Consider the following 16021-nt stretch of genomic DNA (forward strand, 5'->3'; position numbering starts at 1 on the left):
TACATAAGCCTTTAAGCCATTGAGTACACACATATTACAACAAAGTATATACTCAAATGGTCTATGGCGTTCAGAATTTTTAGCGGAGCCTAGGTGAAAGTCGTAATACAAAAATGTGTATACAACCTGAACTTATATGAAAGATTTAATTCAAAAAATTGTATTCACTTTATCGTTTTTTGTATATTTATATAATAAAGACAAATGAATGTGAGTACACGGAGAGAAACTATTGGTAATATAAGTCAGCTCTCAATGTAAAAGCTTTAAATTAAAAAAATAGATATAGATTTCGTTCACCTTTTTCATTGTCAGTCTGTAAGAGGTCAATAAACTTGATCATGTTTGTGTTTTTCCAGTAATATTTATTTATATATTTCTTACGTAAATAAATAAACATTTGGCATTCAATATAATAAATTACCATTTAACCAAGCTTTAACAACATCGCCAATAAATCTCGCGACAACTAGTTTTTATCAAATCTGTGTTTACTAGTGGGGCATTGGATTAGGCATATTCCGCGTATTTGTAAATCCAGCTCGGATGAAAAAAATAAAGATAAAGGAGTTTTAAATCTACATTTAAACCATTTACGTAAAATACGAAATGGGATACATGCGTCACTCTTTGTAGGTGTTGATTTAAATATTCGTTATGCCTCATGTGGCGATGTCAATATACTAAAGCTATCCTCTTATTATCGTCCGCTTACTTATTGCTGATTCCTGAAAGTTTTCTTACCGGAATAGGTAGACATTTATATTTGAAAATTGAGTTGCTTGTATTTTTATACTCGATATATTTTGAAATCGAACAAATGTGCGCATTGTGATTAAAACTTTTAATCAACCACAATGGCTACCAACGGCAGTGACGAGGTACAATTGGCGTCCTTAGAGTTGTGTGATCCATGCTTTTCTAACTGTAAAGAAATACTTGCAGTTCTGTACTGTCTAGATTGTGACGAGAAATTGTGTGAGGTATGCGGCACTTGTCACACGAAATCCAAGTTGAGTAAGGATCACAAATTGTCGAAGGTTGCGGAAGCGCCGTTTGGCAATGTCGTCAAATTGCTGAAACAACTCACCACATGCCCCAACCATCAGTCCGAAGAAGTAGTTTACATCTGCATTGATGAACACCAACTCTGCTGCAACTAATGTGCTAATACGAGCCACAGAACGTGTCGGCAGTTGGAAACAATTGAGCAATACATGACAACCGCGATACACAACGAAACTATTACACATCAGATGCCGAATGTACCCAAAGCAACAAGTGCGCTTCAGGAGAGACGTAGAAAAAAGCATCAAGTTCATCGAAGTCTTGTGAAGACAAATGTTGCGAGGGAGATAAGTAAGAAGATTCTACCAGAGGGAACTGTCCCTGAAAATTTGACTGAAATGGAACAGCAATTAATAGAGATTTTGACACAAGACGCAAATGAACGCTCCATGGTAGCCGACAGCGCTTCAAGCGTTACTGCTTACCTTCAGGCTTTTCAGGCCAAGCTGGAATCAGCGTTCAACTCCCTCTCGACTGCAGTAATGTCTCAATGTGAAATGCAAACTCGTATACTTTTGCAAAACATCGACATTCGACAGACGACTTCTACTGATCTAAGAGACCAAATAAGTACTGATCGAGACAACATCGATTCAATAAAACAACATGGAAATGATAAGCATGATTTTCTTCTGCGTCGTCAAATAACTAAAGAAATACAGGATATTGAAAGCCGTATTCGAGAATTAAACCAACGCAAGGCGGCGTCAAAAATAGAAGTTGTGGAGCAAACTGCTGTGGACAATATCGTCCACACTATCAATGGCGCTCTTCGAATACAAACAAGCGACGGCGGCTCTTTTAACAGTAGTGAAGATGACTACGAACTTGAACCTGAAGAATATGAATATGAATAAGATTCATTAACATTACCAAACATTGAAAGAAAGACGCAAAAACCGGAGAGGGATAGGATATGATGAAGATAAAGATTTCTTATTATTTTCAATAGAAGCCATGGTGAAGTACTATACGTTAATAGTTCTCAAGAGATAAAGCTTCTAAAATGATTTCAACTAATTACATTTAGACAATGACTGCAAAGCCTAGCAGTCCCTTAAAAAACATATGGGAAAACAAGACATGCTTACATATTTAAATGCACCATAATGTCTTCTGTGTGTTAATAAAAACGTTCTTTTGTAAAGAAAAAATACAAGTAGGCATTTGTATGTTCGGTGACTTATAGGCGCTGTTAGGGTAACCCAAAATGCTTTGTAATGACCGTTTTGTTAATATAAAATATTTTGATGTATTTTCTATTTATTTTTTGTACTTGTAACAGTATGCTTAAACTGGCATAGCAGCAAATAGTGTCGCATTTGGTAATCCATCTGCTCTCTAAGAAACAAACGCAACGAATGGAAGAACGTTGTTTAATTGTGTATTGTAATACAATAAAATGTACTGATTTATATATAAACAGTAAATTAATGAGCCTACATATAGTGCCCGTGTCAGAATAGCACTTCGAAGAATACCTAAAACACGACTGCGATGTGTCAAAACGACATTTACCCGGTAATTATTTCATATAGACTAGTTCTTGAATAAATTAAAAAGTCATTTAGCAGTATAATACTTTAAATATCGCTCATAAATAATCTCCCAATGTCTCTTATTTGTCACGTGACAGAGTGTTTATGTCGTAAAAATTTATGGCGTAAAATTATAAATTATTTCTTATTTTGAGCTAAATAACTACCAACATTGTGGATGTCTGTAGAAAGTTAGTGGTAACTGTGAGCTATATCTGTGTACAAATGATTACAAATGACATTAACATGGATTTTGACCATTTATCTGCGCCCTTGGAACCTGTTTAGCGTCATTTGGGAGCGGGATATTAATCAACAAAAAGCAGAATGGTATGCAGAAGCATTTCAAGAAAAGATTAACTGACTCACATGTTTGATGATCTACGCTACATCCGGAACGAGCAAGGGAATTGCAGTCCTAATGAAATGTGTATGCAAATGATCATTCTGATTTTTTAAAGACCCTTGCATCTAAAACGATATTGAAGTCAGATCAAGAAGAAATAACATATAGACAATGAAACCAAAAGAATACGTCTGTGTACCACTCCAGTTAAGCACGTAAACCAATGGTCGACATACGTGCAATATAAGTGTAATGAAAAAGCAAAAACGGTTCGATTCTATTACAAGGTTGATGCGACAAAACTCTACCATTATTGCGATTCGGAACGGAACTTGCAGTGGATAGGAAGATTTATGCAAATGAATACTTGATATGATTTCAGTAGAAGGGATCAATATCTAAGTGTATTTTATTGCTCCGTTATACTTATATTTTTTAAGTATGTTGTATTTAGGAAATAAACTATATGTTCATCTAGATAGTTTATTTCGTTTGTACCTATAATTGCCTGCTAATCTTAATGAATGTTAATATGTCTAATGCGTAACGAAATTAATGTTTTATTATGTATATAATTCCTGAGTACACTTGAAAATATATGCAGAGATATCGTAGAAATGACGTAACACGGATAATGGTTTATTTTGATACAGTAAGTAACGTTATTAGGAAAACACTTTTCAAACTCATACACGTTCATTTAAGTAAATAAAGGCCTCTGGCTACAAATACAGAATATACACAAACAATATAAACTCACATAGCTACCTTCTAACTTATTGTATCCGTTTTTATTGTTCATTTTTCAAGATATACATATAAATACAGAGTTATGAATTGATGTTGTTTAACAGTTTGTTTACATAAGTTGTGACTTTATATGTTATTTTATCATAAGTTGCGCCAATTTATGAATAAAAATCAGATACTGAATTTCCACCAATGTATCAATTAAAAACATAATGGGTTCAGATTTCTCTATATTTTAAACAATGGAAAAAAATGCATTAAATTCTTAAGCACTAACATGTATATTATTTTTATAAAGACAAAAATAACACAGTATATCATCAAATATAATATTTGAGTGTCTACCTATCTCAACATACAATTTATTATTAAAACATCTAAATTTAGAAAAGGATTTTTTTTGTTTTATTGGTATTTGTTCTAATGAAAGATCTGTATCTAGCATTGTTCTTTTATAGTTATACATGGAATTGTGATAGCGAGATGAATTGTTTTATCACTTTGCCAGTTTAGTGTATAACAATCAGTGATGCGTTGGCGAAAGTGTCTTATGAATAAACTCACATCACTAATTTCTCGACTTACCTTTCGACTTTTCTTTGCCTATATATCAAACAAACAAAAAACTCTGTTTTAGTACTAGCCATTGGGACCCATACCGGCTGTCCGTTTATTATTAAACTTAACATCATAGCAACCATTATCAAACCGTCAAATATACAGCACATAATAGCGCTTATGATAATACAATCTTTCATCAGTCATCATGCCTTGACATTCTATGTCAATTTAGTTCAATACAAATATCAACTATAAATTCCTAATATCATTCCCATAATATGAAATATTAAATTACTATAAAAAACAAGGGACAAAATTGTCTGAATAAAGGAGACTATTCAAAATGTGCATTGTAACCCCCCACCCCTGTGTCAAATGTAATCTATTTTTTCTCGTAGCGATCTTGATTTCAATTTGAAAAAAAGTCTGATAAAGGGAGACAACTCAAAATGTGCATTTTTACTGATTGTTCATAGTTACCCCACTTGTTTCAAATTCAATCTATTTTTAGTCGTGGCGACCTTGACCTGGGAGATATCGACGTAATTCTTTCGCGCGACACACCATCCAATGATGATGAACAAATGTGCCAAATGATTCTAAAATCTCACAATGAATGACATAGTTATGGCGCGGACAAGCTCATTTATGGCCATTTTTGACCTTTGAACTCAAAGTGTGACATTGACCTTGGAGATATCGACGTAATTCTTTCGCGCGACACATCGTCTAATGATGGTGAACAAATGTGCCAAATGATTTTAAAATCTAACAATGAACGACAAAGTTATAGCCCGGACAAGCTTGTTTCGCCCGCCCGCCAGCCCGCCCGCCCGCTCGCCCGCTCGCCGACATTCGATATAGTGATTGATTTTATCAAATGCTTTTCGGAGGTCAATGTATAAACAGTAAAATCTAGTTTCTGTCCATTCGTACAATCGTTTATTTATGATACCATTATTAAAATATAGTAAATTAGAGAAATAATCTCGCAAATTATTTGGACGTCACTGCATGTTTTATGTTTAGCCTATTTATTTTTATGTCCATATACAATTTGGATAATTGCGATTATTAATTAGTTACCTTCTGTTTGTTATTTCATATTCCTATATTTTGTTATTTCAGTAATTGTAAATGTGTTTCTTTGATGTGTATATTCCAGGGGCGTAGCTGGGCTGATTTTCAGTGTACGCAATTTTCCTTTAAGATTTTTATTCCAGAATTATGTGGGGGTTATATAATTTAATGTATGTCTAAATAAAACCATGATATAGTATGGTATAACAAAGGACATAACACTTATGGATAAAGTAACTAAAGCTTAATTTGTATTGTTAAAACACAAATAAAAGAGACATAATTAAGCAAAATATCAATCTTTTAGATAGCAACTATGTCTATCATATTTACTCGATAACTCTAGTCACCTACATCTCGTCTTGTATTCACGACCTATAGCAAAATACTTTTAAAAACAATACACGTAAACTGTATACATTCAAATTAATGCAAGGTCTCCTGTATTACATGCATTACATTACACACGAAATAAAAGGGCCAAACGGCGCTCCTTTCGTCTGGCAAATACGTCAACGACCTCTTCTAGATCGATCTTTCGCTCTCGGTGTATATTCAACAGGGCAAGACCGGACACGCGCTCCGTTCCCATGGTGCTACGGAGGTATGTCTTCGTCCGTCTAATTGAACAAAAAGACCTATCCCCTGTTGCTGTCGATACTGGCATGCAGAGCAGAACGAGAAGACATTGCAAGTTTTGTTCTCCTACCCATCTCTTTTGTGCCCAAGGCGTCAGTCTCCAAGTTCTCATAGAACCGCAAAAACCGTTTGGCAGAGTAGTCAACAGCAAACGATAATGTTAGGACAGTTGCCATCCTGTTCTTAGCGTGCATCGAGTCTGAGGCTTGTATAATGGCGAGATTCAACCAGTGTGCATTGCAGTTAGTGTATACAGCTCTCGCGACGATTGCTTGCATGCGAGCCTGGACCCCCTTCTACTTCCCCAACATGTTGGACGAACCATCATAACCTTGGCCGCGCATTTTCTGAATGCTTACTCCAAGAGCTTGAAGATTCTCGATGTAGGCATTAGCCAGAGCTTCGCCTGTGGTAGACTTGCACTCGGCAAACCCAAAGAACTCTTACCGGAGACATGCTTTCGCTGCATCGCAAAATCGAAGGCAGAGAGTCATTTGCTCCATAGTGGCAGCATCAGTGGTTTTCGTCCGCCATACATTCGAAGCAGAACGACTGTACTGGATGTTGGCTGGTCTGATTTTCCGTCGAAAACATCTCTGTAAGGGGCGACATCAAATTAGCAGTCATTCTTAAAATCGCCCGCTTCGTTAACAATCCATTCGGATACATAGAAGAAAACAACGATAATAATGTTATGGATAGTCACCACCAAAAGAAACGTGACCTCAAAAATGGTAGTTAAATCATGCGTATTCTATGAAGTCGAAAAAAACGACAGTTTAAGTGTTTTCGATATGAAAACACATCTATCGCATATAACAAATGCCTAACCCGGGTAAGACATCACATTTTATTGCATTTTTTTTATCACTTTAATTTTGTATTTTTTCCAAACAGCGTACGCACGTGCGTATTTGCGTATGCCCAGCTACGCCCCTTTAGTCTCTAAAGTCATATGATGAATAGTTCAGCAAACATTTCTGTAAATACTTCTATCTATGCATTTTTTTTGAAAGTTACATTGTCCGTCCCACCATTTTGGTTGCTCGTCTCTCACCTACCTCGGAGACTGTGACATAACTTCACCAGCTTCATGAAATGAAGTTATTTTGTCAAGAGCTATATTAATGGTTATCTATGGTGTTCATTAATGCTTGGCCGTTTAAATTAAACAAACTTTTTAACCGATATAGCAATACATGTTCAATTTACTTTTACGTATGCAGGCTAATCACGTGATATACCAGCTGGTGACGTCCATGCAGAGGCAGAAATTGTTCGCCCTTTTATACCCTTTGTTGCTTTTGTTTAATATTTAAATGAAGATCACTTTTCAGCCATATCAGTAATAAGGTGATTAGCGTTTACTTCGTATTAAAATTCGGTTCATTTCTCAACTTTACTCCGCGCGAATTTTCTTCGTGGAGCTGTAATTACATAATCCCGCTAGGTAATATCGCAGCGAGTGAAGTTGAGATAAAGAGCGAATATTAAAACGACAAATGCTATTAACTTTCTTGCTGATATGGCTGCAAAGTGAGCGGCATTTACAAAAACAATACAGGTATTAAAGGGTATAAAACGGCGAAAAATACCTGCCTTGGCATAGACGTCGCCATCTTGACTAACACGTGATTTCCACCATCTGGAAATGGTTTGTTCAAAAACTTGATTGCCAAATGTGGGGTTTGTTTTACCTTCAATTCTTCCCGAAGTCTTATGAACACTGCTCAATTGTTAACTTCATCTGGGTCTCAAATTAGCGCCATAGAGCCTTTAATCCTCTAGTTGTAAATTATCGATATTTTAATATAACTATAATTTTAATATAATGATATGCGATTTATATTAATTATATTATATTAATACTATTAATACTATTAGGCCGTATAATTCTATTTCAATAAGAACAATTGATATATACATGGAATAAACTTATATGAACAACAGCAAAAGTAAATGCTACCAATAAAATTTCATTTCACATGAACTGTAATATGAACCCTGGTCTGTTTTCTTAATTTACAAGCTAGATGCCTTTCTCGTCTCATTTCTTACATGTAGATCTGTTGTCACAATTTGTAAATAGAATTTGAATGTAGCTTACTTATGTCGAAAATTCTACGTGCGTTGCTTGCGTAAAGCGCAATTAAGGTGTGACAATGTTAAAGGGTTTGTGTGTGTTAAAGAGCATGCGTGTGTGAGTCCGCCCTTACTTGTCTAATAGTTATTGCATCAATCATCTTACAATTAAAACTCAAATTGCCGAAAATATTAACAAAGATCAGCTACCCTTATCGTGTAAACCACATCTTCCTGTCTTAAAGGTTTATGTCATGGTTGGAAATAAAAAAGGTAAAATTTTGGGCATAAATCAGATTGTCTAGACTGTATATGCGTCATTCATAATGCAATTAACAACACAAACTGAAAACAAATGTTTGCAATATGTAGACAGCATGCGGCATGTAATAACCTTCTCTCTAGTAAAGAGGTCGAGGTCAGAGTGACTATGATAACTAAATATGCGGACATTAGTGTTTACTAAATTAATATTGATGGTGTAGGATCACGATTGACACAGTGTAGTGTCATTGACATCTCTTGCGTTTCTCTACTATCTGTTATAGTTCAGTGACCACGTACTACAGTGTGATTACGATGCTCGTTTCTCTACTATCTGTTATAGTTCAGTGACCACGTATTACAGATGCTCGTTTCAGGCCATCATATCTGTTCATGCCATTGTTGCTTATCAATGACATCACATATGTGATGCAATACCATCCAGCGCATAGGCGTAGGTCTAGTAAGATAAGTAGTGCGAAGGTAGAATGCTATGTCCGAGACTCCTTTCTCGCATAAACCCAGAAAAACGTATATCTCAAAGTTGCTGTTCTCCGCCTTGAATTTCGAATTTTATTAGGTCCTTCATTTCCAAAGGCTGCATTATATGATGACCGCGCTTGTGTCCCAAACCTCTTACCTTATCAACTCTCTTTACTCACGAACGTCAGGCAGGATTGCCATTGAAATGATTTATGACCAAAAAAAACACACTTAAGTTATATGGCTGAGCCGGGGTTCGCATCCGCGGTCGTTTCTCGGAATTTAGTCCACACGCTACCAACTGAGCTAGCAGTTGTTTGTGTTTAATATAATGTCATTGGAGTCATTATGATTACGCCCTTGTTTGTGTGCGTATGTCAATATGTTTGTGGTTATGTACGGTTGTTTGTAAAATTTAACACCACATTTGTGTCCGTGCAATCATATTTTAGTTACATATTTCTGCAGACGAATTGATGCTATTGTAGCGATGATGTAGTCTGAAGAATGTCATTTACCCACATATTAGTATGCGATATAATCACTTACACACTTCGACTGTTATGCAAATAATATCTGAATTCAATAACTTGCATCACCATTGCAAAATGTGTTAACAAAATCATTCTAATGAAAAGATACACACATCATTATTTAAAGCACTCTCCACGCAGAGTTGTCGTTCTTTGCTCTCACGTACACTCTCTGCCACCACAAGAAAATCGAACCAGATTTGGTAGGATTTAATGTTTTTGTTTAAGTATTATACTATGAAAAGTTATAATAACTTCTGTTGTATTTACAAAATATTGTTTTAGTTTAGGTCCATATTAAAAAATAAATTAACTTAATTAAAAAAAAGTAGAAATAACAACGCTTGAATGGTTGTACCACTCGGCTTGGCTATCATCACGTGGTCGGTTATATAGGCATGGATTTGATCCAGCTGCAAAGAGGTTTTATTTTAAGCTCAGCTGACAAATAGCCCATGACTTTGTATGAATATTTAAACATATTATTTTACATCCATGAAAATATACTATCATCCTTCGTAGTTGTACAATAAAGATCTAGTAATCTGCACACACACCCGAGCATTCGAAATGTTCACATGTTTGTGAAGTTTGTTTTTAGCTTCGTTCTGTGACATGCGGTGAAACTTTATTTATGTGAATCATATATCCATTTTCAGAATTTCACATATTTCACAAGAACATTGTGATCAGTAGACAAATATATTTTACGCATTATTTAAAACAAGATGTCGAACAGTGGTATGTTCTTACTTTCGTTACTAAGAACATCTGCCTGTTTCACAATTACGGAACGCGAAACAAGTTATGGTGTGTGTTGTCCTGCCCTTAGTTATGACATAACGTTTATGACGCTATCTCTATTTATCAAAGGCTCTCCCACTTTGACCAACTTTAGTCCAGGATTCTTCGTTCAAGACACATTATGTTGACAGGTGATACAATGCGGTCTATACTGGTGTTTGCTTTATGTCTGGCCGTTTCGTGCGCTTATCCTGACTTCAGGGACTTCTTTCCAAATGGGTAAAGCCAATTCAATTATATATGCAAAATTTAAGTCCATATGATAATTTTTGAAGATGTTGTGCTTTCTGTAGCAGGAAAAGTTATGTTGAATACATATAAATGTACTAATGTTTTCTGCTAAATTTGTCGAGTTGAACATGCATGTTTTTTTAATAATAATTTTGAGACTACTTGCAGTATATTTCAACATATTTTGGTTACAATTATATAATCCGTGGGTTAGTATTAAATTCACCTTGAAAATGTAATCATTTTATTTTATGAATTTTACATCAACACATATAAAAAAGGAATATTAAATAAAAGAAACTCACTTTCTATAGGCGTGTATATACAATCCATTTACTTTTCTTCACGGTGTTGAATAACAACACTAGAATACAACTTAAGATCAAATAAACCATTTATACAGTTTCAAATAATTGTTTCTTGCTCACCTGAACATTCACATGTATATTTCTAAAGTGTACACTGTTGAGAAAACACGGTACGCTGTGCAGATTTCTGAACAAGAATGATACTCTCTTGCTAGGCTTCACTCTCGCAAAATATAATTTAACTCAAACTTAAAAAAAAGTACTTTAATTTATAATAATATTTCCTAGTTACACTGTGCCGAACCCTTGTGGCAGCGGAATATGGGAAGCTGTTGGCCACTACGACCCCAATCATCACACCGTCAACAAGAACCGGTTTGGACTGGTATTGAATGTCAATCAAATATCGGTCATTGCATGTTTAAACATTTTTTTACACTCAGCAAATGATTACATAAACATATGAATTACTAATGATATATTTAATAAGGACTTACGCAAAACGATAGCCGTACAGATAGGAATGAAACTTAACCAATTCAAAACACAAACGTTCTAAACTAACACGCCTTGTTCCATGAGTATTTCAAGATTCATAACTATTTATTTTATATACACGAGAGTTCGATATAATTTACTTCTGCAAATATATTTAAAGTATTTGTAGACATGGGTTTTATCCGTTTAAACGTAGCGTGATCAACTTCCGCGCATGTATCCATGCCGTCATTACAAACCACATTTGAAATCTTAATTTTTATTGAATTAATTTTATCGACGGTAAACCATCTGTAAAATGACACGAACAACTAAGTCATTTACATATGTGAAGAAAACCATTACAAACTATAAATGCTGCCAATTATGGAAGCTGACTTTGGAATCAGTGTATTATCTCAAAAGGGGAGGTAAACATTGAAAGGTGTTTGTCCAAAGCACAATTTTGGACTAAGCTGAAACCAGGCCATGTATTCTATAAATGTTGTAGGACTTTCTCGCCGCTGGTCAAGCGTGGACACGTGACCTGTGTATGAAGGACAGTGACAGGGACGGGAAAACTAACGGTGCGGAGTTGGGAGACCCGACGTGCGCCTGGGTTAAGGGTGGAGTGCCCACCGGCAAAGCCACCGGACATCCGGGTAATCATATGAAACGTGATTTTGGAAAACGTGGCTAAATGCATGTGCGTAAAAATTGTCCCATACTTAACTGGATTTTCGCTAAAAAGAGGCTTTCTTAAAGCAAAACTGCCATCATTGCGGAAAGTGTCGTCCCTGATAAGTACGTGCGGAATTCACATGGTAATATACGACTACACTTTACGCACATGCATTAAGCCCCGTTTTCCTGTAGCGAGATTCATTTTCCCCGTTTCCTCGTAGCGAGATTTAGTTAATTTCATGATGACCGTTACATTCAAATAAACACTGTTTATATCATTGGCCTTAAGCACAACAAAGTACACATGGGGATTCTACTTCGCTGACATTAACATGCCCGAAATCGAGCAGTAATTTGTTTTGTTCAGCTTTTACTCTGAAAATTCATAATTCAGCTAGGGCTGGAAACCACTGTAAACAGTTTGTTATCTGAATAAGAATGGAAGAATTTAGAAGATTATATTACAGTTGACAGTTTTTGTCTATTGTGTTACTGAACACAGTCTATAACTAAATAAACGACGACTCGATCTAATTGTATTGTTTCCTTCATATGCCCCATTCATTTCTAAAACATTGAAGTTGACTCAAATATAGTAAAATACATAAACAACAAAATAACATCGTTCTAAATCTGGAAGGATTTTCTTGTGATTGCAGAGATTGTATGTGAGAGCAAGAAACGATAACTCTGCGTGGCGATTGGAATTTTAAATGTGACAAAAATGGTTAACTGTTTTTGTCCTAACCTTAGTATATATTAATTGTCCCGTTTACACAGTCTCTTTAAACAAATGAGTTCTGATTATTTTTATTTCTTTGTTGGTAAATACTAAATACATTTCAGGAATCTGTGAACCTGTCGGTTCCTGCGCTGATTCATTCTCATGCGGTTGCCAAGGAAACCAGTGCGTGGGAAAATAAACAAAAATATTTATTGCTACTATTGTTGGCGTCGCACTGAAGTGCGGGGACTTTTATGTAATACGTTTTTTTTTTGCTTATGGGAGGAGAAGTTATTTTACGGATCAATGTATATATTTTTGTTGTCAGAATATCTAGCATACTGGTGATTTTTGTGTAAATTAGTGTAAATAAGTACTGCATTTGTGCATATTACATTTACTACAACATTTATTGCAAATAATGCAAAGCTAATTCTTTTAATTAATGACTGATCACATCGACTGGGATATAATAAAAGATCACAGGGACTGGGCAAATACGCGAACCGGTGAAACTTTCTGGTTTTGTATAAAAACAAAACATAATCAAAATATATTTATTTTGTGTTTTTTCTAACAATAGCGAAGGCTTTTGCTGTTCGAGTTTTGGTTAACGCGTATTTTCTTCAATTTTACAAGACAACAGCGATTACACGGTTTATTGCTTTATTGATAACCGTTACACTACAGTCACTTATTAATATCTTAGTTAGAAGGTGATTTTTCAAGCGGTTCCGTAGTGTAGTGGTTACACGCTCGCTTCACATGTGAGAGGCCCAAGGTTCTAGCCCCAGTAGAATCAAATCATTTTATTTGTGTTCTATGTAAACCTTTTGTTTTGATGTAGACATTTTAGTTTAAATAAACATGCTATTTTATTGTAACCATTTTTTGTTTTTATTATGCCCATGAAATATATGTGTGAGAACGTGGGGGGGGGGGGGGGGGGGTTCGTAAACACATTAAAACTTGTACATTGTTTTCATATCAATGCGTACTCAACCCCTATCGTAAATGAGCAACGTAAGAATAAGTTCGGAATCATCTCCCCTTGAAGTTAAGAAAAATATGAAATTACGCTTACAAGATGAAGCAGATTTTTTTAAACCTACACAGTTCTGTTCCATTAATGAAAACTGCACACGGATGCCAGTAAAAGAAAGGAAACCAATGTAAATAAAATGAACTATGAAATATCTGGGGGTTAAAACACAAAATCATAGATAATGGTTATTTGGAGGTTATAACACAACATCATAGATAATGGTTATTTGGGGGTTATAACATAAAATCATAGATAATGGTTATACCAGTATCTTTTTCTATTTTGTTTAAAATAATCGGCGAATATATTAATATTTACAGTAGAAAAAAAATTGTTCCATGTAACTTCATTGAGTGCCTTTTAATACTGAAATTCCCGACGCCCTTTGATGTTTTGCATCAATACTTATCTTGTAATAATAATTAAATAGATACAGACTTTATGGCCACTCACATGTCTCTCCGCGTAATGAAATAGCGTCTACCATGAGCATGTGATTTGATACTGCAAACACCACAATATACTTTTAGGAATAGCATGAGGAACTCTGAAATAAAACTTAAAACTTTGGCATTTTGAAATACACATACCGGTACAACACATGCAATCATATTTTCATGAACATGTATGCATCCATCCGCCTAAAACATTAATTAATCAACCCTACTACATGGCATACGTCTTAAGGAAAGTTAAATAGACTTTCAGAGAATATGTATGAGCATTCAGAAGAACTGTGCTTTGACAATTATGAGGCGTTAATAAACCAATTTATGTACAAATGGGCATTTTAAAATATTTATCTCTGCGTTAATCCGTGCACACATTAAGCCATGATATCCATTATCGGCTCATATACTACATGTACTTTAAAGTACCCCGGGGTACGAATAATTTACTTAAAAGTATCCCGGAGTATGACCGTTTGCCTTGAAACATATTTTCCGTAACCTTGGTAAATTGAAGTACACTTAAAGGTACCCGGGGTACAGTTAAGTAGTAAATTAGCCGACGACGACCAGATGAGCAAGACACCACTTTCATCGATCGATGCAACTCATGCACTCATGAGCGGCCTCCAAAAAAACTTACCACAACGTATGAGACGGTCTTCTGTCTGTCATTATTTATGCAGGGCTATAGATAACAAGCGTATGTGCGTTATTACGCAATTAAAACAACCAAAAAACGTAATTAAATTCACAATCAAGCGTACAAAAACGCAAATATAAATTTAATAGCGTTATTCCCGTAAAAAACCTTGCGTAACGAAACGCAATTCTTACAAACACCGGGCGTATTTTTTTTAACTGGTTATTTCCCGTACAAAAATGTACCGAATAGTTTATATGACGTCCTATGTCCTTTATTATTATATAATAAAGCGTCGTATCGACGCGATTCGATATTTTGGGAAACTACGAGGATTGCTTATTCATGTATATAGCTAAACAATACATCCACGCTGAATGTAAGCGTGGATGGTCGAGTGGTTTAGGCGGGAGGCCTTTTACTCCAGGACTCCAGGGGTCAGTGGTTCGAACCCTGTTGAGGGTTACTTTTCTTCCTTTTTTAATTGTATTCTTGTTGTTTTTTTAATGGAGAATTATAGTTCAAATGTTAAATTTATCAATATAAAGCATTTAAAGCATTTAATGACAAGCTTCAATGCATGCCAAAATCTGTTGGACGGCCCTTTAAGCGCTATATAGACGAACGTCACACATTATCGATACATAGCGTTACCAACACTTGAATCTTTTACCGATTTAAATCGATTGTTATCCATAAACCAACTGATATATTTAACATTGTTTTCAGTCAGGATTTTTCGCTTGTTTGAATATAATGTATGACGTCGTGTTTAATCTTTGATGAAAATCCATGATTTTTTTTTTGGTCAATGATGATTGTATGATTCCATTATTCCATCTGTTCCATTCTTTTGACAAATGTCATTTGGTCAATATTTTAACAAGTCCCGTAAAAAGCATAAGTTTAAGGTAAAACGTACATCAACAATAGGCAGAGTCTGTATTTCAGCCATCCACACTCTATTGTCGTTTGGACCTTTTATATTTGTTGACGCCCATCTGCAATACGTTATTTATCCCATTTTCAACGCGACATTGACGGTATAACACCTTATGGAATATACTAACTGTATTCAACACTGTGGGATATACCTGTCGCGTGCACGGACTATTTTTTACTTTACCACTGAATGATTTTTCATAAGAAATAAAGTCGAGAAAACTTTAGCTTAAAAATTATACGACCTTCAACCTTAAAATCTAGTCAGTTGACATAATTTTTCGCCATCCGTATAATGATGAATCAGCTGAAAATGACACACTTATTGCATCATTTCCCCCCCCCCCCCCCCCCCCAAAAAAAAAAAAAT

General features: G+C 35.2%; 1 protein-coding gene across 3 annotated transcripts in view; it reads left to right on the forward strand.

Annotated features, from left to right (window-relative positions):
* LOC127860618 (temptin-like) overlaps positions 1-12840 on the forward strand; it is a 41664-nt gene extending 28824 nt beyond the window's left edge. For 2 of the 3 annotated variants that reach the window (XM_052398825.1, XM_052398826.1), the window contains exons 2-5: positions 10218-10367; positions 10976-11072; positions 11676-11826; positions 12695-12840. In XM_052398825.1, coding sequence (XP_052254785.1) covers positions 10270-10367; positions 10976-11072; positions 11676-11826; positions 12695-12771 — 423 coding nt within the window. In that variant the 5' untranslated portion in view covers positions 10218-10269 and the 3' untranslated portion in view covers positions 12772-12840. The remainder of the gene's footprint in view (positions 1-10217; positions 10368-10975; positions 11073-11675; positions 11827-12694) is intronic. The other variant, XM_052398827.1, reaches the window with a different exon arrangement.
* The last annotated feature ends 3181 nt before the right edge of the window (positions 12841-16021 follow it).

Source organism: Dreissena polymorpha, chromosome 15 (genome assembly GCF_020536995.1).
Source record: "Dreissena polymorpha isolate Duluth1 chromosome 15, UMN_Dpol_1.0, whole genome shotgun sequence".
Lineage (NCBI taxonomy): Eukaryota > Metazoa > Mollusca > Bivalvia > Myida > Dreissenidae > Dreissena > Dreissena polymorpha.